The 25,079-nt window shown below is 41.3% G+C and overlaps 1 protein-coding gene across 3 annotated transcripts in view; it reads right to left on the bottom strand.

Moving 5' to 3' along the window:
* vps13d (vacuolar protein sorting 13 homolog D) overlaps positions 1–24,786 on the bottom strand; it is a 70,905-nt gene extending 46,119 nt beyond the window's left edge. The window contains exons 1-24 of one of the 3 annotated variants that reach the window (XM_014340468.2): positions 24,209–24,786; positions 23,087–23,288; positions 22,597–22,674; positions 20,293–20,483; positions 19,815–19,895; positions 19,282–19,398; positions 16,525–16,629; positions 15,854–16,024; positions 13,003–13,103; positions 11,902–12,070; positions 11,385–11,486; positions 10,986–11,175; positions 10,646–10,825; positions 9,875–10,005; positions 9,712–9,766; positions 7,808–7,987; positions 7,493–7,623; positions 7,209–7,341; positions 4,812–7,103; positions 4,562–4,713; positions 2,093–3,145; positions 741–831; positions 479–605; positions 199–379 (exon numbers count right to left, since the gene is read on the bottom strand). In XM_014340468.2, coding sequence (XP_014195954.1) covers positions 199–379; positions 479–605; positions 741–831; positions 2,093–3,145; positions 4,562–4,713; positions 4,812–7,103; positions 7,209–7,341; positions 7,493–7,623; positions 7,808–7,987; positions 9,712–9,766; positions 9,875–10,005; positions 10,646–10,825; positions 10,986–11,175; positions 11,385–11,486; positions 11,902–12,070; positions 13,003–13,103; positions 15,854–16,024; positions 16,525–16,629; positions 19,282–19,398; positions 19,815–19,895; positions 20,293–20,483; positions 22,597–22,674; positions 23,087–23,183 — 6,108 coding nt within the window. In that variant the 5' untranslated portion in view covers positions 23,184–23,288; positions 24,209–24,786. Of the gene's footprint in view, positions 1–198; positions 380–478; positions 606–740; positions 832–2,092; positions 3,146–4,561; positions 4,714–4,811; positions 7,104–7,208; positions 7,342–7,492; positions 7,624–7,807; positions 7,988–9,711; positions 9,767–9,874; positions 10,006–10,645; positions 10,829–10,985; positions 11,176–11,384; positions 11,487–11,901; positions 12,071–13,002; positions 13,104–15,853; positions 16,025–16,524; positions 16,630–19,281; positions 19,399–19,814; positions 19,896–20,292; positions 20,484–22,596; positions 22,675–23,086; positions 23,289–24,208 lie in introns of all 3 variants that reach the window. The other 2 variants (XM_014340467.2, XM_014340469.2) reach the window with 2 other exon arrangements.
* Positions 24,787–25,079: the final 293 nt, after the last annotated feature.

Below are 25,079 nucleotides of genomic sequence, written 5' to 3'. Positions count from 1 at the left end.
GACAACTGAAGTCTTTCCTTGGTTAAGAGTCTTTACATCTAACCAAATGAAATGCAGCCTGGAGAACATATGCATAACTTTACAAGGGGCTACAGGCAATGACACCAACTTCACTAACATTTGGTTTGTAAAAACTACAGCCTAAAGAAATCATGTTGTTTTCTTTCCATGACGGCAGCCCTAGCAGACAGCACTCACAAGCTGGCCCTCCACTGCAGCCCGCTGCCGGCCTAGCACATCCTGTAGCTGAGTGAAGTGTTGGATGAAGGCTGCCACCTCAGCTTGAAAGCGCTGTGTGTGCACGTAATGCACTGACGCCATCTGCAAAGACACCTTGATGTCACATTCCCGCTCCAGGTCGGGGTCAGGCTGGCCATACCTGAGGAGAACAGAGCACACAGGTGACTAAAAACAGCACGATACTTCTAATTCCTTTAGCACAGAGGAACAGTCTTTCGAGCACTGCAGTGATACATACTTAAGAATATTGAAGATCAGTGCCTCCCCTCCTTGTGTAGTGAAACGCTCTCTGTAGAGATCACCATGTGGGGTCAGGTCACTCAGGGACAAACTTCCTAAAGCTCCTTGTAATGCCATGTCACCATCTGAAATACCAGACAAAATATAACAACAATATACATTTTGGTGAATCGATAGTAATAAGATAAAATCTGAATATGCACAGTTTGTTTTATTGCTTTTACAATATGGAAAATAAAATAAAAGAGATTCATTCATACCAAACATCTCCAGATGAGCAGATAATTTGGACACACTTGCTTTGGCAAGCTCATTGAGTTTCTTGTTCAGTACAAGAGACAAAGAATGAACCTATGAATGAAAACACGGGAATGGGTTAGCAATACAAAAATCACTTCAGAATTGCCACTTTACACTCACCAGCCACTTTTATCAAGGACACCTTGCTAGTAGTAGGGTGGACCCCATTTCACCTTCAGAACTGCCTCAGTTCTTATTGGCACAGATTGAACAAAGTGTTTAAAACATTCCTCAGAGATCCATGTCCATGCTGATATGACATCATCACACAGTTACTGCAAATGTTTTGCCTGCATCCATGATTTTAATTCTCCTGTTGCACTAGAGCCCAAAGGTGCTCAAAGTATCTAGCCATTACATTACCGCCAACCTGAACCAATGATAAAACGTAGGATGGATCAAATTGTGACTACGATCCGAATCTTGCAGGAGAAACTGAAACTCATAAGACCAACATTTTTTTCCCCCAAATCTTCTGACCATTTTTGGAGAGCCCTTGTAAACTGCGGCCTCAGTTTTTAAACCCCCTACTTAGCTGACAGGAGTGGCACCCGGTATGGTCTTCTGCTGCTTTAGCCTATGCGACTAGTTCACTCCCATGTATTCATGTGTGATTATCAGGGTTGCAGCAAGGCTGTATGTTCCAGGTGTAATCTCTCCACTGTGGAGGTCTCTCCGGTTGGTTCACAGCATGACTGACTGTTATGAACCAACACTTGATGAATTTGCTAGTATGTTTACTAGATGATTAGCAAATGACATGGTATGCTTTAGATCATAAGCCCTGTTTTTCCCCAGCAACCCCCCTCGCCTATTATCATTGTGCTACAAAGTCCTTCTTTTCCTTCTGTTTTTTTTATTTCTAGCAGCGTGGCAGAAGTTTATGTTCTTGAATTATTATGCTATCTCTTGATTGCAGACTTTGAAAATAATACACCTACCTGTTAAGTACGTTCTTGACTTGACTACATGCTGTACACCACATTCCAAATTATTATGCAAATTGTGTTTAAGTGGCATAAAGATCAAATAAGTTGTTTTTCAATTAAACTCTTGAATGGAATTGTGTCTCAGGGCTCTTTGTATCACTGAAATTAATCTCGGACATCTATGATCATTCGTTTGGCAGGTGAGCCCAATTAAAGGACAAACCACTAAAATTGTATCTGACAGCCTTACATTGCTATCCTTAGAGCAATGTAGCCTGCATCAATGATAAACAGACTATATTTTCATACAGGATCTCTTAATTATTGAATCCATATGCATTCAGCAGAAAGCCTGATAACTTTTAGCAGGCTACGTGACATACCTTTAGGTCGACTTTGGTGTTGACAGGCTCTCTTTTGTCTTTCTCACTGCTGTCTGGCTCATAGAGAGGCTCTCCTGGCGCGGGTTGGGGTGTCACAGGCACCTTGACTGCATGATTATTGGCAGTAGAGCCAACACCAAAAAAGTCCAGAATAACCACCCAGGTCTGTAGCGTGATCAAGACGTCCAGGCAGTTAAAGTCAACGTCCACACTTCGGCCTACGCTCCCATAACGCGTTCTGAACTCTGGATGGTTCTGGTCAACCAGCTGTACACTGATATGGACTAATGACTCATCAAAATCTGGTGGTGGGTTAGGAGAGGGTGTGTGGTGGTTCGGAGAAGGAGGAGGAGTGCAGGGACAGTCCGGGCCCCTCTTGGATTTGCGACTGCTAGATGAAGGGTTGCTGGGATGCCTCTGGTACAGCTGGAAGACATTCTGAGCCTCCTCCATGTGAGCGGGCAGTGACCGAGGCATGACTGGGTACAGAGCATTAGATGCTGACGGACAGCTTTGAGAAAGGTACTCCTTTGGACTAAAGGTGGAAGGTTTGGGAGCTCCACGCGACACCATCAAATGTTTGTACTTGGACTCGGGATTCTGCTCCAAAAGGTCTTCCATGAGCAGGGAACGAAGAGCCAGCTGGATTTCCAGTAAATGAGGGTGATCCTTGGTAAAGTCTCCCTCCAAATCTTGGAAGCGCAAACTGACTAAGCCCTGGGACCCCTGTGTTAGATCACCACTGAGATGAACCTGCAATTCTGCCACATGTAAGGTGACTTTTAGCTGAGTGAACGAGGAAGAGTCAATTGTATGTTTGTTTGACTGTAGAGGCAAAGGAGATGAAAGTGACATGTGAGAGAAGCTGAAGTGAGGAGGGTCCCTTGCAAACATTCCTCCCTGGGGGTCGGGAAAGCGGTGAGGTTTGGTGCAGGAAGGTGTTGGTGGTGGGGGTGTGGGCGGCTGGCTCGGTGTAACATGTTGCTCTTCAGTCAGAGACAAATTGTCCAGTGTCTGGAGGACTTGTTCATACACAGGCTTGCACAGGAACACCTGTCACCAGAATGAAATGTTAAAGCAATTAATAACCCAGCAGTAAGACTTGCACAGCCATCGCATGTTATATCAGACTTCATCTCAAGCAGAAGATGGTGCAGCTGTGTTGGAATAAAGTATTCTCAAAAGGGAAAGGTGAAGCCAGTCAAGCTAGTCTTGGTGTATCCATGTGATGTTGTGATAAGCCAAAATTATTAAAGTAATAGAGTCAGTTTAAAATTTGTATCTTTAAAATCTAGAAAAAAAGAGAGGGCGTTACATCTAAACAAAAACTGTGGTTTTTAAATTATTGCTTTTAATTACAAAAGTCTTACTTCCTAACTTTTTACAAGTATATTTTAGGAAGATTAATCCAAAATACTCTTCACCTTTCCACCTCTTAAAAAATATAAATGATGCAGATGTGCCACAAACTGCAGTTGCACGAGTGGCTGGCAGCTGAATTCCATTTTTATCTTAAAATGCACAACTCTACAGCAGCGTGTTATAGCCTACAATAAAAAATGTTTTTTGTCTCTATGTACAGTTTTCTCTATATTAAAAACATGCATGGGCGGTGAATTTTTTAAATCAGTTGTTTGGGGAATCTGGTGTCTACGACAGAGTATTATGGCCACATTAAGAAAAAAAACAAATACAGATCCTTTTGAGAATAAAGTTGAAATTCTATTTTAAGAAAAAACTCAAAATGTGGAGATTACAGCTGTTTCTAGGCAAACTTCCACTTTCACTTTAATTTTAAAATGATCAATACTATATTTGTTTCTTATTGTGGTCATAATACTGCTTCATAGATGTCCACAGCTTTTAGCTCAGGTCTCTGAACTAGACCTTTAGACCAACATTTTCTGTGTTGGTGCAACTTTTGTATATGATAAATTACATGACTTACTACATGTTACAGACCAGCTCAGAAACTAATGGAGGAAATCAAGCTATCTGTGTTATTTTTGTAATCTTGTTTATAAATTTAGTTTAAATATAGTTTACACTTCTCACACATTAATATTCAGTAATTGTCAGACTACTATTGTTTAGAATTTTTCTTTTATAGAAATACAGATTTTTCCAACTATAAGGAATTCAAAATGTTCTACTTCATGGTTCTTTGTTCAGTATTGATGTGAAGGACACTTTACAGAAACATCTACTGACAGTAGTTTAAAGAAAGAAAGGTAAAGTACAGGTTTGAATTGTTGTAAGGACAGCATTTATGTTAAAAAGTGAAATTGGGCCCAGCTCTGTTGTAATACTGATGTGCAAGCACTGTTGTGCTTTCCTTAATGTACTATGTGATCTGTAAAGGCAAAAACCACCAGTCTGTGTTTTCTATTTATGTGTTTAGAAGTAACCAGTCCTTCATTCACGAATAGTGACTTATACTTAGAATGCATATATAGTTATGTTATATACCTTAACAGGATTAACAAATTTGCCCTCAATTCTCAGTAGTCCTGTGCTCTTGAAGGATTCCTCTGTGGTGAGGAGAGTAAACTGTGCATCTCCATCAACAGGAACTTTCTCCAGGGTGAACTGTATAGTGGTGTCTTTCAGTATATGGAAAGCTAATGAAAGAAAGAAATTATATGAACATACTTGCATTACCATGGAGAGAATCTGCCATCCGAAATACAACTATCCTAGAAATTTTAGGCGTGCTCACCTTTTCCATCATTTAAGGATTCAAAGAAGTCATGACGTGTGAACTGTGGTCCATCCTGAGTGTTGCTCCTGTTGCGAGTTGGTGACACGCTGCCAGCATTAACCCCCTTGCCTAGCCTCTTCACAACTAAATTACTCATGTTGAGTGAATAGAGGCAAATGTCCTTCACCAACACCTGCAACCTTTCTTTTTCTGAGTCTTGCCCAGCAACAAAATTCTGGATTGTTATGCTTCCCAGGTGACCAACCAAGAGTTCTGGGTGACCAGGTTTACGGGGAATGGACACAACCGGTGATTCAATGCTAATGTTGAGGGTCAGTTTTACTAAGAATGTATCTAAAGTGGATTCAGGTTCCTCCATGGGAACGTCCTCTTCATCCTCAAACGGATAGGCCCAGCTCTGACTCAAAGATCGCATTTTCCGTGATGGCGTCTCAAAGAGTGACACCATCCCACTATACTCTGCTGTTTTGTTGGCTAAAACTGTTGACACTTTCGTGGCAGCTCTTTTCAACATGGAGCGGAAATTGTCTTCTACTTCATTGGCTGACAGACTGAGTTCCTTTAAGAACTTAGCTGAGTGGTTGTAGTGCAATGATGCCATTTGAAGTTTCAAAGAACACTCTCCTTGGGATTTCTCCATAAGGCGGAAATTCAAAGCTTCTGCAGGAGAACGTTCTCCTGTATCGGGAAGGAATGTTAATCCATCAAGACTTGGGGAGCAGTCTTCAACACTACCGATGCTGACCACAAACTGGCTTCGGCCTCCCTCCTGGGTTAGGTCCACCAGCTGCATGCATCCAAGTGAACCGTTAATGTCCAACCGGCTACCCATGGACACATTGACCTTGGTACCAGTAATGCTGGCAGTGGCAATCTTCAAACCTTTCTTCTCAGTACCTAAAACAGTGCTGGTAGACTCTGTACGGAGGAGAAGCAGGTTGAGGCGATGGATCTCCACAGTCAGTTCTTTGTTCTGGTCATAGGTGGACTGATATATCCCATCTTGTTCCTCACCACAGTCCTGTTCTGTATGTTGTTGTGCTTTATCGTGTTGCACTGGTGACGTACAGGTGCCTTCTTCTTTGGGGAAAGACTTCTGCAGGAACTTGAGCAGTTCTACCATAGTCTCAGGGTTGAGAATGATATCCAGGTTATTGACCTGCATGCTTGTAACCTGAAGGGAGCTTTCCAAATTCATGGAGGGGCAGTCTGAGCTGACAAACTGGTACTCAAGCTTAATCAGGGCTTCTTGGTCTTTGAAAAAGGAACTGAAGGGGGAGAGTCCATCTGAGGGCAGGTGAGAAGGCTGCTCAGTATAGCTTTGCTGATGTGGAGGAGAACTGCCATTAGCTGAAACAGGAGACGATGGCTGGCTTTCTCTTAGGCTGCCTGTGGGTATGTCAAAACTGAGATGCTTATGAGAAGCAACAAGGAGGTCAAAGTCTGAGCCGTAAGTTTGTAGGGTGTCCACCAGCAGAAGACCATGGACAGTTAGAGCAACTTCTGCATCATATGGTCGCTTGACAAAATGAGCATTTGTGCCAAACACTTTAAGAACAGATATGTACCGCCCATCACTCTCTACACCAAGCTGCATGTAGTTAATGTTGAATTCAGCTAACAGTAGACGGGATTCCACCAAGACTTCACGTGTATGCTGCTCCAATGTCATCACGCTCTGAGTAAGATTTTTGGCTGAACCCTGCAGCTTCCATGAGCTCTCTTCTCTTTGAAATATCTTTTCATGGCGGAGGGTAAGAGGATCAGAAGGTCTGACAGTCTGACTCTTCTCTTGGCCTTTGTTTCCTTCATTTACAGCTGGACTGTTTAGTCTAGCCAGACAACTCCTGAGAGCAGTCATCTTCTCAAGGTTCATATGGATCTTGAGGTCTGGTAGGATTCCTGACAGCACAGCACCGGGGAGCTGGGGGTCAGATGTGTAGCGCAGTCTCTGCTCAAGCTGCAAGAGCACATTAAATTTCTCCACCACGTGTGTAGGCCCTACCTCACTCTCCTGAAGATGCTTCCAGTTGTCTTTATAGCGACCAACCATTATCTGGAGGTCTTTAAAGGACAAGGAATATTTTTCATAAAGCTTTTGTCTGTAGGCCTGAGTACCTTCCAGAGACCTGAAGCTTGTAAACTCAGGGTATTTCACCTGTGCTTTCAAAGGCACATCGAGTTCAGGTGGGGGAGATTCTGGTGGGGTTGCAAGAGGAGTCTGGTACTCATCATCACTTATGTTTTCTCTTTCTGGCTGAGTAACCACTGAGTTGGACTTATTGTCATCTTGAAAAACAATGGATACAATAGCAGGGGTAAGTCAGATATCACTCTTAACAGTGGGAAAAATAACAAAGACACTGAGGCATATTAGTGAAATGGCTAATTTACCTTGAGAGTTTGTCAGTAGAATCCTGCCTAAATCAACAACAACAAGCATTGGGTCTCCTGACTGGAAGTCATCAGGAAAAATCACCTGGGGTGCAGAGATGTCCAATTTCATTGTCCAGCGCTTACTGTTCTCCTACGAATCAGACATGAGTAAGATTTAATGGTGATTTAACTTTTTCATACCACCATGAGCAACATGAGGCAATTGTTGTTGTGATTTGACACTATATAAATAAAACTGAATTGACTGAAAAATATAATTGAATTCAGAGTATGTTTCTTACAATGAACTCTCCCACAAGCAGCTGATCGATGGTTTGTCGGATTTCTGCCTTGGTCTGCATTTTCAGCTTGTTGTACTGCCTCCTTGCAGCTTCTGCCACTCTCAGCTCCAGTTCTGACTGATACCCAAAACCTGGGTTTGAAAGACATTTATTTAAACAGTAAACTGTTTTTAAACAGTCTCAATTCAGTCAACTCTGCTTGTAATTGCGTATCACATGACCACTCACGCAGAACACATTTCTGGTCTCAGTGCTTGCAAAACATGCTACAGAGGAAAACCAGCAAGGTATAAAATCCACTTTAAATATACTTACCCGAGGTGTGAATTCTTCCCTTATAAAAGAATTCAATCACTTCTTTTATTGCTTGTGGGTTGTAGATTATGTTCAGTGGACTAGTGTTTACTTCCAGTCTTCTCTCAAACTTGCACCTCACAGGGTTACGCTCGTAAATCATCTCAAACACTGGGCATGAAACGCATTCCACATTGCATCCTGACAGAAACATAACAAACAAAGTGTTCTCAAGTGCGTTATGTTAAAAAAGGAAATAGTCACTCAAATCTGGTAGTATGCAATAAAAGCACAATTCCATTACACAGCAGTGGGTGATAAGTTTCATCACAGCAGGTGTCTTTTTGAAAGTGCTGCAACTAAGTTTAAGAATACAATTCCTCTACTGTTATTTTCTTCACTGCCATGAGCCAATACAGAACAGAACAGCAACCTGAACTCTGCTCTCACATGTAGGCTGATTATCTCAGCTTTACATCTTCACTGCATATGACTCTGGATACTGTGTAAAGGAGAACAACCCTAGGTTTCCCTCTGCACGGCAGCCATGCTCACAAAAAAATAAGAGCTCTGTTGAACCAATCAATCCTTTAAATCTTAACTAGCAACCTTAAATAGCAACAGCTTTATGAATTTATCCACAAACAAAATTTTGCTCTTTAGAGAAGAAGTTACTCATAACCATTTCACAGACGACATTCAATTCAGTTCAATTTTTTTTATATGGCACCAAATCAAATCAAAACAACAGCCGCCTTGAGGTGCTTAATACTGTAATTTAAAGAGATTAGTTAAATTAATACAACCAAATGCTTTGGTTACAGTGAGAAGGAAAATCTCCCTTTTAACAGGAAGAAACCTCCAGAACCAGCCTCGGGGAGGGGTAGCCATCTGCCATGATCAGTTGGGGAAATGAATGACAGGACAAAGACACACTCTGGAAGAGAGCCAGAGATTAATAATAATTAATGCAGAGTGGTGTATAAACACAGTGAGTGAAAAAGGTGAATGAAGAAGAAACACTCAATGCATTGTGGGAATCCCTCAGCATTTCCCTCGGGATAAGTATCATCAATCAATCCATCATCCTAGACCTATTGCAGTGTAACTAAGAGGGGGTTCAGGGTCACTTGATCCAATTCTAACTATACACTTTATCAAAGTAGAAGACATATATGATTCAAACCACTATAGCACAGTTCCTGTAATACCTACAGTATGCTCTAATAAGCACAACGATGAATCCACACCCAGAGACCACATTCTGTACTGAAACCTGACTGAAACTCAAATAAACCTTTGAGTTTCGGGAAGGTTAGAGATTGGAATGTAATTAGCTAAGAGAGAAGGGTCAAGTGATGGGTTTTTTAGTAACAGTTTAAATACTGCCAGCTTGAAGATCTTTGGTGCATTTGGTACACAGCGGATTAATCGAAATAGGTTGATCATATTTAAGATTGAAACATTAATTAATAGTAGGACTTCGAGGAAGAAGACTGCAAAAGACTGACAAAGTTCATGAAGTCATTACTAGTTAAGGTTAAAGGAATGCTTGGCACAACAGAGCTTTGACCTTTTGTCAACCTGGCTACAGTGCTGAAGAGGAACCTAGGGTTGCTTTTATTTTCTTCAATTAGTGATGAAAAGTAAGACGTTCTACCGTTACAAAGGGCTTTTTTAATAAAAGCAGCAAACTATTTTTCCAGACTAAATTATGAGATGGTCTAAATTAATCCACTGGCAGGACACAAATATCGACACACTGAATTAAAAAACTTCCTCCAACCATTTGTGCACAATTTAATACTCACCCACATACAGCATGGCCACAAGCTCAGCGAACCAATTATTTTATTCCGTTTCCATAAAACTTTACTTCATAACTGTAATTGGTCATTAACATTAACACAAAACAAAAATCTTACCAGAAGTAGTGCTGGACTGACTCGATGACTGGTTAGCTACAACAACAACGTTCCCCTATAACATGTAACAGCAAAATATAATTAACTGTGTGTTTGAGGAACTGCAATTCACTTTTTCAATATTTTTATGTGATGAACTCCCTGCTCTGCCATCACTGCTTACCGTTTTGGGCGACACCAGGACAGGAAAGATGGTGCCCTGAGTGGTCAAGTCTCGAAGGAACAAACTTCCCAGCTTTACAGACAATAAGGAGGACTCTGAGCGAGGGAGAGACTCCACCATCACTTTCACCCCTGTGGAAACAGTTACAGTCATTTGGATTTTAACAGACGTGCACAGGTTTTGAGTTTATTACATTTTCCCATCAGTCTATGGGAAAAACAGCTGTAGGTAGATTAAACTACAGCTAGATTGTGAACATCAGTCACTTGTTGGAACAAAGACTTTGATGGCATTAGTCATGTGACTCTTAACTGGCTGGTTTCTTATGTCTCTAACAGGTCCTTATCTGTAAGGCTAGGACATTAATGTTTTACGTGAGATCATCCATCTCAACTAAAATATTTTAGGGGGACTTGAATTTGTTCACCCAGGGTACCCCCCTCTCTTCATATTCAATGCAGACTGTATTCAACTATGTTTCCATCCTGCATCCTGCAGGTGAATGAAGCCACAAAACAAGTGAACAAACATGTTACAGTTTATCAGAGCTGCTGGGTCCATTTAGGGTTGATTAACTGCCCGAGTGGAAGAAGTTGAAAAATTACCATCATTGAGAGAGTATTAATGGTTCTCTAATAAATCTAACCAAAGCACAGCCTCCTCAATCCAACTCTTCCACACACAGCAGATTAGACGTGCAAATACTCTGGTTTTTCACTTGAGATGCTTGAGTTTAGACATTTAAAAGACACAATTCCTGCTTTGATATACCAGAGAATTCCAGCTGTATGACTCCACTCTCATGTAGCGTGTCTCCGCACTTGTCCTGGTGGAAGAGGGTGACTCCACCCTTCTCCAGTAAGAACTCCAACCGGCCAAACAGATGATCTCGCCTGGTGAAAGTGTTCAAAGTGTGAGAGTCCTCCAAGGGGTCGAACAAGTCTTCTGTTTCTGCTGGAAAAATATTAAACGTTTACATTATTTTAAACAGAAGATTGTTTCACAAGACATGTGTGCACTACCACAACTAGAGTTTACAAACAGATGAAAAATAGATGTAAAACTGTTCGCAGCTGGCATTTGTCAAAGGTACCACGATCGCCTAGCTCACCAAGAATATTCCAAGAGGATGGACTTTGCAGGAGTTCTTGTGGCCTATCTGGATCCTGGGACTCTCCATACCAGCCCCCCCAGCCTGGGAACCACGATTGTAGGTACTGGATCATTCCTGAACTCCCGCTCTTTGGAACAGATGTTGTAGATGAACACGTCTGGGGCTCACTGCTGGGCTCACGTGCATTCTGACAGAGGTGACACGGAAATAAGATGACTGGAACGTTCACAACGATCAATGACCGTCTGAGGAGTGATGGCTGCATTTCTTGTAGGCTGACTAGTTTAAGGGTGGGGGTGATTAATGACAACACAATATCTGAAAGGCATTTACGTAAGGCTGGGAAATGACACAATAATGTGTTTTTTGTTTAAAATGAATAAAACCTGAGAATACCTCTGCGATTACTTCCTGCTTTCGAAACCACTCATGGACAACTTCTCTGAGAAGCTCCAACTCTTCAAAAGTCTGCTCCTCCTCAACCCGCTCCAGCTCACTCTAGATGAAAAAGTCCAGGGAAATGTTCTCAGAAGAATATAATCTTGAAAGATCAGTACAGTACAAATTAACTGCCTTCCTATCCATGCACTTGGACAGACAACAAGAGTGAATCTAAGAAGATAATGAGGTTAATGTGTTTTAGCTGAAAACAAATCCAACAATTTCACACACTTTTCATGCCATCACTGTTCAGCTAAGCAGGATTGTATACAAAAATATCTTTCTTATCTATAGAAAATGGTACAGATGTGGGCAACAGGAGTATCTGTTAAGGGATCTAGCCATCATTCAAAAATACTCAACACTGTGTACTTTTGGCAGTTTTTATTAGTAATAGATTTTTTCTTTTCATATTAGCAACATGTTTTACTGAATGCTTATTATTCATCTAGTCTTTCTCTTACTGAAGTACCTCTTCCTGAGGACTCAGTGGAACTCCTTTGAGTCTTCTGAAGTAGAGGCTGGTGTAGGTTAGGGAGTCCCGGGCGCGCTGCAGGGCAAAGTCCCAACTGCCTCGCCGTCGTTGCTCTTTTATGTCACTCAGGTTGGCTTGGATGGCAAACATCCACCACTGTCGGCAGCTGCATGATTCAAAGGTTTATTAATGTATAGCGCTTTTCTAGTCCCCGAGGACCCCAAAGCGCTTCACACTACATTCAGTCATTCACCCATTCACACACACATTCACACACTGGCGATGGCAAGCTACATTGTAGCCACAGCTGCCCTGGGGCGCACTGACAGAGGCAAGGCTGCCGGACACTGGCGCCACCGGGCCCTCTGACCACCACCAGTAGGCAAACATGGGGTTAGTATCTTGCCCAAGGATATTTGGCATGCAGCCAGGAGGCAGCCTGGGATCGAACCACCGACCTTCTGATTAGTGGCTGACCTGCTCAGCCACCCAAGTAGTTTCAGGTCTGAGCAGCAGAGCTGAGGAGAGGCAGCTGCAGACTGAGGCGGAGCAGAGTGGATGCTGGATCAGAGGCTGGAAGTTTGGTGATCAGTGTTTGTGTTTGTGTGTCTGCATGTAGCTACGGGCCAGGCAGATACACAGTAAACCACAGGTGGAGAAAAGAACTTGTAGGCATTCGCGTGCTGTGGGGGCAAATTTGATTTGAGTGTACACCTTCAAGATATACCTTCAAATCAAGCTATCAAGAATCACATCTATGTTTTATCATCGAACAAAGTGTCCTTCACCAAAGAAGCAAAACATGAAAGAAAGGGACAACGTGACCAGCATAGGGATGAAGTAATCCAATTACAAAGGTTCATGTTTTTGTCATAAAAAACTAATTTCACCTCCTGATTTCCTATTCGCAAATATCAATTTTTTAAGAGAAAGTAATAGTTTATAACTCAAAAACTAAAATGTCTTTGGTTACAGTCGCTAGTGTTATGGAGTTCAATCAAGAGAGGTAAGAAAACGGAATTCAGTTGACTGCAGTCTGCAATCTACTGACATCCAGCAGTGAGATCTTCCACACTGTACCTTTAAGTGTGAACTTACTTTCCTGAAATAGGTACTTTTGGTCTCCACTTTCTGTAAAACATCTCCCTTTCCCTGCGATCCAGCTCTTTAAGGAAGGCCATGATCTGCTGGTACTGCACCTAAGAGGCAAGACACACAGACAACAAACATCATCCAAAATTCTAGCCTTGGTCTGTGAAAGCTCTAGGTTAGGTTCAGTTCCTAAGGATACAAGAAATGCTTCAATGGAAAATCCATACATCCATTTTCTACTGGTGATCAGGGGTCAGATTGTGGGGCAAGTAGCCTGAGCAGAGAAGCCCAGACTTCCCTCACCTAGTCCACCTTTTCCAGCTCATCCAGTGGGACACTGAGACGTACCCAAGCCAGCCAAGAAATGCATTCTCTCCAGTGAGTCCTGGGTCTGCCCTGGGGCCTCCTCCCTGTAGGACACCTAGGAGCCGTCTAGTAGGTATCCTAGTCAGACCCCCCCTGAACTACCTCAACTGGCTCATTTCGAGGTGAAGGAGCAGCGGCTCTTCTCTAAGGAAGAACCCAGCTACCCAGAAACTCATTTCTGCCGCTTGTATCCATGTTCTCATTGGTCACTACTCATAGCTTGGCGCCACAGGTGAGGAATGCAGATTGACCAGTAGCTCAGCTCTTTTATGCTCAGCTGTTTCCTCACCAGAACAGATCTGTACAGCCCCAATCCATCTGTCAATCTCACGCTTTGCTCTCTCTTCACTAGCGAACAAGACCCCGATACCTCCTTCACCTGGGGTTCTAACTTTTCCTTGATCCTTTTCCAGCTGAGAGCCATGGTTTCAGACTTAAGAGGTGCTGATTCTCATTTCCACCACTTCAAGCTCAGCCTCAAATCACTCCGCTAAAAGCTGGAGGTCACTACCTGGCCATGCCTAGATTTTCTGTATATAAAAACTATGAAAAATCAGTGATGAAGGGCAGCCCTAGATGATCCCCTTAGTTCGAGCACATCCTCTGGTCCCTCTTCTGAAACAGGGGAACCACCTACCCAGTATGCCAATCCAGAGGTACCGCTCAAGACAACGTTGCAGAAACGTGTCAGCCAGGACAGCCCTACAATATCCAGAGCCTTCAGGAACTTTTAGGGCAAATCTTATCCATCCCAGGAGCCCACTGTACAGTTGTTTACCTACATCAGTTATCTCAGCCCCAGTTATGGGCAGACACTGCTTCAATCATACATCCCCACAGCATGACTGTGGGATTATGGAGATCCTCAAATTATTCCTTGGGGATATGAAACCCTCACATAGAGCAGGGCGATATGGCCAAAAATATTTATCACGATATATATTTGAAAATTTGCGATAAAGATATAACTGACGATATAATTGATGCGAGACAAAATACAACTCCACAACATTACTAGCGCAAAAAGACAACCTTCCATTTATTTTCACTTAAACTGTTAGCAGTCGGACGTACCGCCCACGGGACATTGGATGGTTTAGGGGACTAATAGGACTGCTAAGGGGTTAAATAAGAAGCTGGTTTTTATGTACATTAAAGCTTTATAAAAATGTAACAGTGCAAATGCAAATGCCTTGCTGAAAGTTTAACCAAAAGGCATTTCCAGTAGAAATGGGCTGACATATCCTGAGCATAACCATGTATAGTATCCACTGAAGTTAAAAAGAGGTGCTTTGCAAAATTAAACTGCAGTGTGCAGTACGTATTTTTCGGACCATAAGGTGCACGGGATTATAACGCACATTAAGCGAAACAAAGCAGTCAGATAAATCAAACTTTATTAAACTCATTCTTCTTGCTTCCTCCACTTCTGTACCATTGATTCATTAATGTTGAATTCTCTGGCAGCTGCTCTATTCCCATGTTGTTGCAGTATATTAATGACTAACCTCGTATTGTGGATGGATTATCTCAGTTGTTCTCCTGACTGAAGTTTGGTCCGTTTACAGCATCCTGCCATGCGATTGCATTTGTCTCTAACTCAGGAACCTTAACGTTAACTTTTATAAGTGGAAAAGTGTTAGTGTTCGTCCTCCAGCTTCCCTGTTTATGTTATGCTAACATAGCTGTGTCGCTAGCGATCTACGTAGCACATCATTATATACCAGCTAGCCCAACTTCAGTAACCCTACAAACGTCACTGCTGTTTAGTTTCCTGTCTTCATTTATGTTGGAAGTGATAGCAGAGCTGTACGTTTGAATTTTTTCAGAAATCTCTCAGTCAGAACATGCAATATCATGCTTAGGTAACTAGCGAAACTAGCGAGCTAACTTCCGCTAGCTTCCTGCTAACTTCTAACTCCGTTAAATGTAATAACTTTTGTTTTCATGGATGCCTGGAAGTTAAACTTCATAGTTACACCTGGTAAAGCAGCAATGCTGATCGTTTTATTAAAGATGAAAGAATTTAGACAGTTTTTAACTCTCAGTGATGCTGCAGTGTTCGTTTGACCTGAAGCATACGGAGTTTAGGACCCAGATTACTCCCAGATTTAAGAGCATCTTAGTCCGACAAATACGACAATAACGACGGCCGCTTGCATGTTCTGCAAAAAAATGTGCTTTGTCGTGTATCTGACGGACAAACACCAAACCAGTTCCACATCACTGAAGTTGCACCATTTTTACAAACCAATTCTGGTTCATCTGTTTCACTCAACAATCGGCCATGTGCGTATGAAAACAAAGGCACTGCGCATGCGCGTTTTACTCATATTCTATCGCGATATTTCATTTTCCTATCGTTGCCTAACATTATACCGGTATTACCGTGAACGGTATAATATGGCCCAGCCCTACCCTCACATATATAATTTTACGAAAACAGTTGTCACCGTTTAAAAAAAAGAGGGCATTAGGTTTTCATACAGACCTGTGAAAGGCGTAAAGACATAGACTCCAGCTGAACCTGGCCTTCAATTCGTGGGGTGTGTCGGGACCTCAAAGGCTCCTTGGAGGTGTTTCTTCGGAGCAGCACAGAGGCGCACACCGGCTCAAAGATGTACTGATGCTCACGGCTTTGCATACACTGGCTCATAGCATCCTGTTAGTTAGAAAAACAATTAGCCTATATAAATACAGGCCATTTACTCATATGGGGTATCTCTTTTGAGAAGATTTTACTTTTGATCTATCTTTGTATAATCACAGATCAGAATCCAAGAGGATTTCTAACTGGTGGACTATAAAAAGAGGGGTGGCAAAGTAAAAGAAAATCATGAACCCTTGATCCTCACAGTATAACAATCAGGTGGACCTGTGATGCTGTGGGCATCATCTGGGTCCCTAGAGGACTATGGTCATCAGAATAAACGTCTTTTGAATGTGTTGTAATGCTATGGAAATTATAGTTATTTGATACAACCCAAACACGTTTCATCATCATAATCAAAACAGCAAAAGAGTGAATGTATTTTGGAAGATTGTTGTTCATTCTATCAGCGTTTTAGTGAACTGAATTTTAAAGACAAGCCATCCAGGTGGTCTTCAGAACTGAGCTGTAATACTCCAGTGATCTGCCACCAAGTTCACCATATGACTGACCTGGATCTGGTTAATGGGCAGCTTTCCCAGCATTTCACACTCAGTGTCCCAGTAGACACTGAAGTCTTGGATCTCCAACTGCTTTTGTCTGAAGAGCTTCTGGACCTGCAAAAGAAAACCACCACTAACCTCAAATCCAAAGACCAAACCAAGTCCTTAATCAATAAAAGGAGCAGTTTACCCTCTAACCTCTTTTGTAAATGTGATGCACATCTGATATTAACTGACTGATTGACTGATGTCATTTTAGGGCATGTCTCAGGCATAGCTGACAGATTAACAGACTGATGGCTCTTAATGGAAGTGTTTGATAATGCTTCTAATTTTCCACAGAAAAAAATGAATAGGCACACAGAATCTCTTTTTGTGATACTCTGCTGCTCATCAGTAATATTTAATACTTAAATAGTTAACAGTATTTAGTGCTTTCAAGGGAAATTTTGCATTAATGTAACACAGCATTAAGGAGGATGACTTGTGATTAGGCATTTGCACATCTAGTTGACTAGCCGACTAATTGTCAGTGTTGTCACTGGTCGGTAACTAGGGGTGGGGGAAAAAATCGATACTGTGTAGTATCGTGATATTTTGTTTGCTAATAATGTATCGATACAGGGACAGCAGAAATCGATATTTTGTTACAAAAAAGGTTTTTGTGCTCTGACTTCAGAGCATGTTGATCCTTTTTCTGAGCAAGAATCCTGACATTCCTTCACTGTCCAAATGTGTTTAACTTATTTTTGGCAGCAATAAACATGACAGTTTACTTATTTTAATTTAAGACATGTTTTATTTTAATTACGTTTAAAACTTTTTTATTTAATGTAAAATTATATTTTGTTTTAATTTACTTTCAAATTCTTCAGTTGCTGAATGGGCTGCATAGTTTTCATAAATTGCATAGTTCAGAATAGCTATAATTGTACCAGATGGTTGCATTCAGTTAAGTTGGACTAGACTGTAATACCTTTATGTACAGAATCTGAATATCGCAAAATATTTAAAAAAAATTGCAATAATATCGTATCGTGCGTTAAGTATTGTGATAATATCGTATCGTGGGATGTATGGTGATTCCCACCTCTATCGGTAACAGACATAATAGTCTTTTAATCTAATAGTTCAAATTTGAATTGATGCCCAATGCCGGTAAGTTATTGTCCTAAATATTAGGCAGACATCTGCCACGAGATGGCACACTGTTGTTGAAAAATGGCGTAAATCTGTTAATCTAGTCCTGTTGTTTTTGCTAACCCTATCAGACTGAGATCACGGATATACCCGGAAATTAACTTTCTCCAAAAGGTGGGTTAGGAGTTCAATCATTCAGCAGGGTTTCAGAGTAGAGCCACTACTCATCCTGGATCGAAATGAGACACCTAAGGCTGTCATCTCCCGGGTAAGGTGCTTCGGCCAGGTATGGCCTACCGGGAGGAGGTCCAGGGGTAGACCCGGGACAAGATGGAGAGATTACATCTATCAGCCGGCCTGCGAATAGCTCGACGTTTCCCTGGATAAGCTAGAGGAGTTGGCGAGAGAGATGTCTGGGCTTTCCTGCTGCCATGCGGCCCGACTTCAGATAAGCGGAAGAAAATAGTTGGATGATTTATTGATTTATTATTTTAGATTTTAACCTTCATTGAAGTGGTTGTCATGAATTTTCAAACCGCATGAATCATAATGCACGGCATAATGCTCCACTCTTTTTAGTTGCAATTTAATTGATCACATTTTAGTAATACCAAGTGATATCTTTTATAGTAACATGTTGGTTTATTTTAATTGTTTTTCGTCTGCTACTTAACGGTGCAAAACCTCATGTCGTGCATTATCAACATTACGCTGTGTGTAATGTTGCCACCAACATGATTTATTATTAAGAATGTCCTTAATAGTTTAAAATGCCTTTGTTATTAGTTTTTGACATTTTCCATTAAACGGTTCTCAGATGTAACTGAGTATATATAATAATGCAGTAATATCTTAGTGTTTCTTAGTTTCAGACTAGTCACCAGGAACATCCCTGTGTAATGACTGCCCATTTCATGAAAGAGGCTGAGAATGATCAGAACAAGAATAGATGACATATTAATCCACATCAGTTAAACTTTCTAATACAAATATATATGTTTACACTATAAGCTAAAGACCCTACAATAATACAGAGAAAACCCCAACTATGGGGTGATAACCTTCTATGAAAAAGCACTTGGTGACAGTGGGAAGGAGAAACTTCCTTTTATCAGGAAGAAACCTCCACCAGAACCAGGCTCAGACAAAGGCAGCCATCTGTCATGACTGGTTGGGGTGAGTTGGTTATGGTGCTGTAGGAAGATGAGAAGAACGTTTTATGGTAATGTTTTTTTGTTGTTCTTGTCTTCAGACAAACACAGGTAATTTCCTTCTTGTCTTTTCAATTTCCTTAGTTCTCATTCATTGCTACAGCTGCTGTTTGTAACCGCAAAATGTCATGATGGCTGCCAGTCCAAACTGAGAGTAGCAATAGTATGAGATGCAATAAGTTTACAGGTCTGGGCTAAGCTATAAAGTGAAAATGTCAATACATAAATCAGTATGCAATGGAAGAACTTGTTTACAATGATGCACACACAGTGTTTTTGAACTGCTTTGATCAGAAAATCTTTATGTAGCAATAACTAGTCTTACAAGAAGAACAGAAAACAAATAGACTACTGTATCATCTGTTCTCATGAATATAACAAATGATTGGATTTTTTGAAATCAACTAACACTTACCAATTCCCTGGAAGGGTTCTGAGCACATATATTTTTGATGCAAACACCAAAGGAAAAGTGCTTCTCTGGGTTGGAAAAGTCATCCTCAAATCGTAGATGCACATTTTGGATCTTCAGCTAGACATATAAAAAAACATCATTTAGTCACAGTTCAGTCTGTAACTCAAGGTCAGACAATGAGAACTACCTTAGTACCAAAGAGTTAAGCTAACTTTTTAATCAAGCAAACCAGCTGTGTCGTTGTTCATAAATGAAGCAATTCAAAGTCTGCAGTAAATGTGACCCTGAGAGAATTGTGCATGCACGTTTCTATTTTCAGAGACTTTTCAGGAAGATTTCTTTTAAAAGCTGCTTCATGGAAAAGAGGAGGTTATTTATTTATTTTTAATTGCTGAAGACAAAACCACCGGTGAGATCTACTGTGAGGGCAAAACGGATGGACCAAATTCTGTTTATCTGTTGGGCTGTTTGTAATAATTATTTATATTATTATTTGTTTTTGATATAATCTCAACTGGTATCTCATGTCTTACCTCAATATTTTCCACAATTCTGGTGACTAATGAGGCAGTCACAGAGTACCAGTACGACTCTCCTGTCTGTTCACACTCATTCTGAAAGAGCCAAAGACACACGAAAAATACATTAAAGATAACTGTGCTTAGTAGAAAAGCCAGACATCATAAAATCACTGTATGAGATAAAAGCGATTCCTGTGACTTCTGGATGGACAGACGAACAGACAACTTGCCATGTCATGAGCTCGTCTGGATATAAGACAGAAAATAATTTTATCACAATCAAAAATAATAGTTAGGTGAGATAACCTTAAATTGTTTAGGCGAGAACTGATGCAGTGGCATGCATCTACAATTTACAACGGTGTTTTCACTGTGTGGCAAAGTTCATTAGTAACCAGACAATTAAATGGCAAGACAAACTTATTGTTACATTGTTATTTTTTATTTCCACCATTTCTGGGAAAAAACAAAACACTTTTGATCTACTTACTTTGAATTTGTCCTCGAGAGCTTTGAGGAGGCGTTTTTTGCGTTCTCTCTCCTCGTCTATGTCCCTCTCCCTATCATACTCCTGCAACTGGGCAGGGCCAACAATCAGGTTAAGCTGGGACATGGAGATGACCCATGGGTCACTATGAGGCCGGTAGAAAGGGATCTGGAGAGTGATCTTTCCAATGAAGCCTAGTAAAAGAAACAGAACAAGTACTTTTTAAATTCATGTCTGTTAATCATGCATTGCAAGGCTTGAAATGGCTTTTAAACTCCCTACTGAGTAATCACTCAGTAACACAAAAAGAACCTGACACATAAGGCACTGCAGTGCTGCGGAAGTTTATTTTGTTGCACTTTGTTCACCACAGCTTTTCCCCCTATTTGAGAAGGTCCAACGGAAAGCCATGATTGGACAATGGAGACCAGCAATGCTGGTTAGCCTCCCCTGACACCACCCCTGAACCCACTGCTCCAACCATCCCCAGCTGAGCCAGAAACCACAACCCACCAAAGACTCCTTACAGCATTTGTGCTTATTCCACTTGACTGCAGCAACACCTTTCAAAAATAGTTGCAACAAAAATTATTCACACTGTGTTGTACAACCTCTTCTTTTACCAAAATGCTGTAATGCTTTGAAACTGAAGAGAGTAATTGCTGCAGTTTTGAATCCAAAAGGTATCCTTTGTCATATTTTTTGCCGCCACCCTTTAAAGCCTGAATCATGAAATAACTGCAAACTGGAAAAATAGAGACTTAGCGGGGCTGCATTTTGATGCTATGTCATCTTAAATCGGTCATGTGATTTGGATTTGTTGGCGTGTCTGTCGTCCCCAGAGGGTTAAAGGAGCTTCACAAGTTACTAAGCATCAAGTCTATTCAAACCAGCGTCTACCATCTGCTGAGGCATTGGTGGAGCAGCTGAATAACACCTTGAAGTTCATGCTTTGTAAGTTCATTCACAGGGATGAACGCAATTAGAATCCTGGTTAGACTCTCCCCAGGCCTCCACGGGATTTTCTCCCTTTGAGTTACTGTTCGCTCAGAGTGTTGGATCTGATTAAAAAAAACTGGGAGAAAAGTCCAAGCCCAGCTAAGAACGAAATTCAATACATTCTGGACCTGAGAGCTGAACTTCACACATTGGTGAGGTTATCTCACGAAAATCCGCTCCAGGCTCAGGAATGTCAGCGCAGACAATTTTCACTCATTGCTCCCTTCATCCAGCTCAAAGTTACTCGCCAAGTGACAATGGCCCTTTGTTGTCATACAGCCAGTAGGGGATGTTCACTATGCAACGGTATGGTTGGATAGTGGGGGTGCCACACAAATATATCACCTCAACCTCCTGAAAGAATGGAGAGAGGCTAAATCACCTCTCTGGTGAGCCTGGTTAAAGAGATCGGTTGGGACTGGAAGTGCCTAATTCACCCATTCCATCCTTGCCTCATTGTGACAACCGTATCACACAGGCCCAGACAGCAGATGTTGCTGCTGGACTGGGCTAGATGGCTTCCCGGCCGGTCAGAAGGTATGTAGCAGGGTACGGTCGGCATAACACCCCACTGTTAGAAAGGCAATGATAGAGAAAAACTTGTTTGACCTAACAGAGAAAGTCCTATCAGACAAATAGGAAAAAAATAATTTAACGCAGAGCCAAAGATATCCACTACAGCCTTAAGCATGTTAGGTAAGAATTTATGGTAAACAGTATCAATGACTGATACTGTAGAAAAAAAATACAGAGCAGTTCCCTGCATCGAAAGCTATCAAAAGATAACTATAGACCTCCAAAAGTCGAGTACTGCTTTTGAAAATCCCACTGAAAAGGGTGAAAAACCTGCCATTTGCATAATAAAGATCTGAACTGACTTTCCAACTTTTTAAAAACAATTTCCTAACAAAGGGCAAATTCAAAATATGGCAACAATTGCCAATAGAGCATGGCATCAGGATTACGTTTCTTTAGTTCTATATGACACTACTTGGATTACAAACACAACACAAAAGGCTTCTGGTACCAAATAAATGTGGAAGGAAATACTGATACAGAGATATATTATATCCACTGCCTCTTTTGATACACTGATGCCCAAAATCAATTGTTTTATGAAGACATGTAGGCACTCTGAAAATATTCTGTAGCCAGTCTGACAAACTAGGGTAACTACTTGGTTGACTGCTGGTGATTGCACTCAGCAAATAAGTGACTAGTAGTTCTGTGTATTCATACAGATACAGATCTGTTTAAACAAAGTAGTTGTCTCTACACTATGTGCAGATATCAGTGAATGTGTTTCACCTGCTTTGACTTCGAATGGTAAGTCAAACTCTCGAAGGGCATCCTTCCTCAGAGGGAGGTTCTCTAACTCCACCGCACCTGAGGAATAACAACAAACAGATAAACACCATGTTTACTAGGGCTGCTGCACACTCCTTTAAAAGTGTCTGAATTCAGATTGACCTTGACAGTTTTTACACTGTCTTTAAATGATTTTCCAAGCACACTCCCTTTGACCACACACAGTTAACATTGAGCTGCAGATCATTAAAACAGCAGCAGATCAAACCACTATTAGTCCACCAGCATAGCAGAGGTGTGCCAATCTTCATCCCCCTGAAATAAATTTTACTTAGAACTAATATTCATAAACTGGTTAAAGTGGAGTGGCAGCCATCTAGTACAACAGACTAGGGTGAGAGGAAAATGGACAAAGACAACAAGAAGAAACACAAGCAAATATGAAAGAAGTGAAGTTACTCGCCTGTACAATTTCAGCATGTGTAATTACCTTTCAGAAGAGCAATGGAAAGTTGATCTGTATTTAGGTTGCTAACATATTTTCCTAGGTATGTGTTCAGCACCCAGGCAACAAGGCCCTCCAACATCCTGATGGCTCAGGGGTGATGAGAGCCACCCGCGGTGGGAGAAAATTGTGATGATGAAAGATTGACCCTCTTGATTGCAGGTCTTACGAGGAAGCCGTTAAATGTCTAATAAACATAGCAAACAAATGTCTTTTAACCATTTGCATAATGTTCCTACAAAATTCTAGTAAATTGCTACAAGTCAGATACAGATAGATGACAGCTTAAAGAAATCAAGCTGTAGTGGTTCAGAGATAGCACTTGTACTCTAAAATGAAACATTTTGTCTTAATGGGACTGGTTTCGTGTGGGATTTCAACTACTTGGTCAATAGGGCACTCACTGAATTGTACGAGAATGAAAATTGTGTGATTCATGTGCTATAACCTTCACAATCATCATACCAGTACTATGGGAGATTTTTGCCTGAGGGGTCAGAAAATGCTCTCCAACACCACCATTAAAACATTAAAGTATGGTGTCTGTTGGAGCAATTATGTTTAGCCCTCCTGTAAGATCCAAGGACTGAAGCTACTCTATCAGCATGTGGTGGCTGAACACTTTACTAACACAGGTTTTCCATGAAATGCCCTTTAACGTGTCACTTGTGCAGTGCCCCACTAAGAGACCCGAAATTCGTTTCGTAATCACACATATTTATTTATAAGCAACTGCGGTGCAGTTTTGGGGGTGTAGGCTTGCTGTTCTTCAGCCAAATGTAGCAGCCAGGCTGTGATAACCTTCTCTGCAAACTGGTATCCTCACAAATCAGCGGTTTTGCAGCTGGTTTCATCACCGAAATACTCACGGCAGGCACCAGGCTAAAGCTATCCAATCACGTGTCGTCAGAAACGGCTACTATGAATGAAGCAACGACATAGTCATATATATGGGATTAGCGGGAATGTTTTGATTTATCCAGTGTTAGTACAGAAGGACTAACTGGAAATTCCTCAACTGGAAAGTCAGCAGTTAGCTATCATATGCGTGTTACAACAAACATCGGTCAAATGTTACTCTCACGGACAGCAGTGCCACTGACTCACCGCCAAAGACGACAGCTGCCTTATCGATCCATCCTTGAGTTCTTGTCAGTACCAGCCTATTGCCACTGTCAGTGGGTGGCCATGTCATGTCAGAGCACTCAGGACAGGACTTTAGAAACATTTAGCGGGACAGCAACAGCAACCCAAGGTAGTCAAATATGTTCCGGCATTAAGGAAGGGGCACTAGCTAAATAAGGGAAAAAGTGAAACTGAAAGCGGACTTATTGACAAGCGTTATTCGTCAAAAGAGAGCACCCAAGTCGAGATGGCTGTGGTGACGGGTGATAGCAAGGTAGCCAGTATGCTAAATGCTAAATCTAGCATGTTACAGAGCTCACAACCCGCTAATCTAATAAGCAACTGATGGCAACACTGTTGAGCTTCTCAAAATCAAAAAAACAAAAAAAAAAACCAACAACCTGTAACTGTCGTATTTCAATGCGTTAGAGTTATGTGTCGCTACATTGTAAATAACACACTTCCGAATAATGTCGAACTTCACGTATACTTCCTGTCACATGACAAAAACAATTCTTCTCGTGTGGCGTTGATGAACCACGGGGAAAATGAATGATACTAATATCTCGTCGCAAAACTAATTTCGATAAACAAGTATTTGTTAATGATGTACAGCCAAAAAACAAATCTTCGTACAGCACACTTTTTCCTGTATTTCGTTGATATTAGCTGTCATTTAAAGTGTTGGCGTATAAAAAATGTAAATCCCGTGTGCTGTCATTAACAAAGGAAAGAGACCATAAACACAACACGAGCACTTCCGGTACTAGGTAAGTTGGCAATACTGGAGTAATACCTGAACTTCCGGTTCATATCGTAAGAAAGAAATATGCTTTATGCAACAGTCTGTGTA

Source organism: Haplochromis burtoni, unplaced genomic scaffold, assembly GCF_018398535.1.
Source record: "Haplochromis burtoni strain Fernald_Lab_line unplaced genomic scaffold, NCSU_Asbu1 Contig_374, whole genome shotgun sequence".
NCBI classification, from domain to species: domain Eukaryota; kingdom Metazoa; phylum Chordata; class Actinopteri; order Cichliformes; family Cichlidae; genus Haplochromis; species Haplochromis burtoni.
Note: the sequence above shows the minus strand (reverse complement) of the source record. Positions and strands in the feature narration are given on the sequence as shown.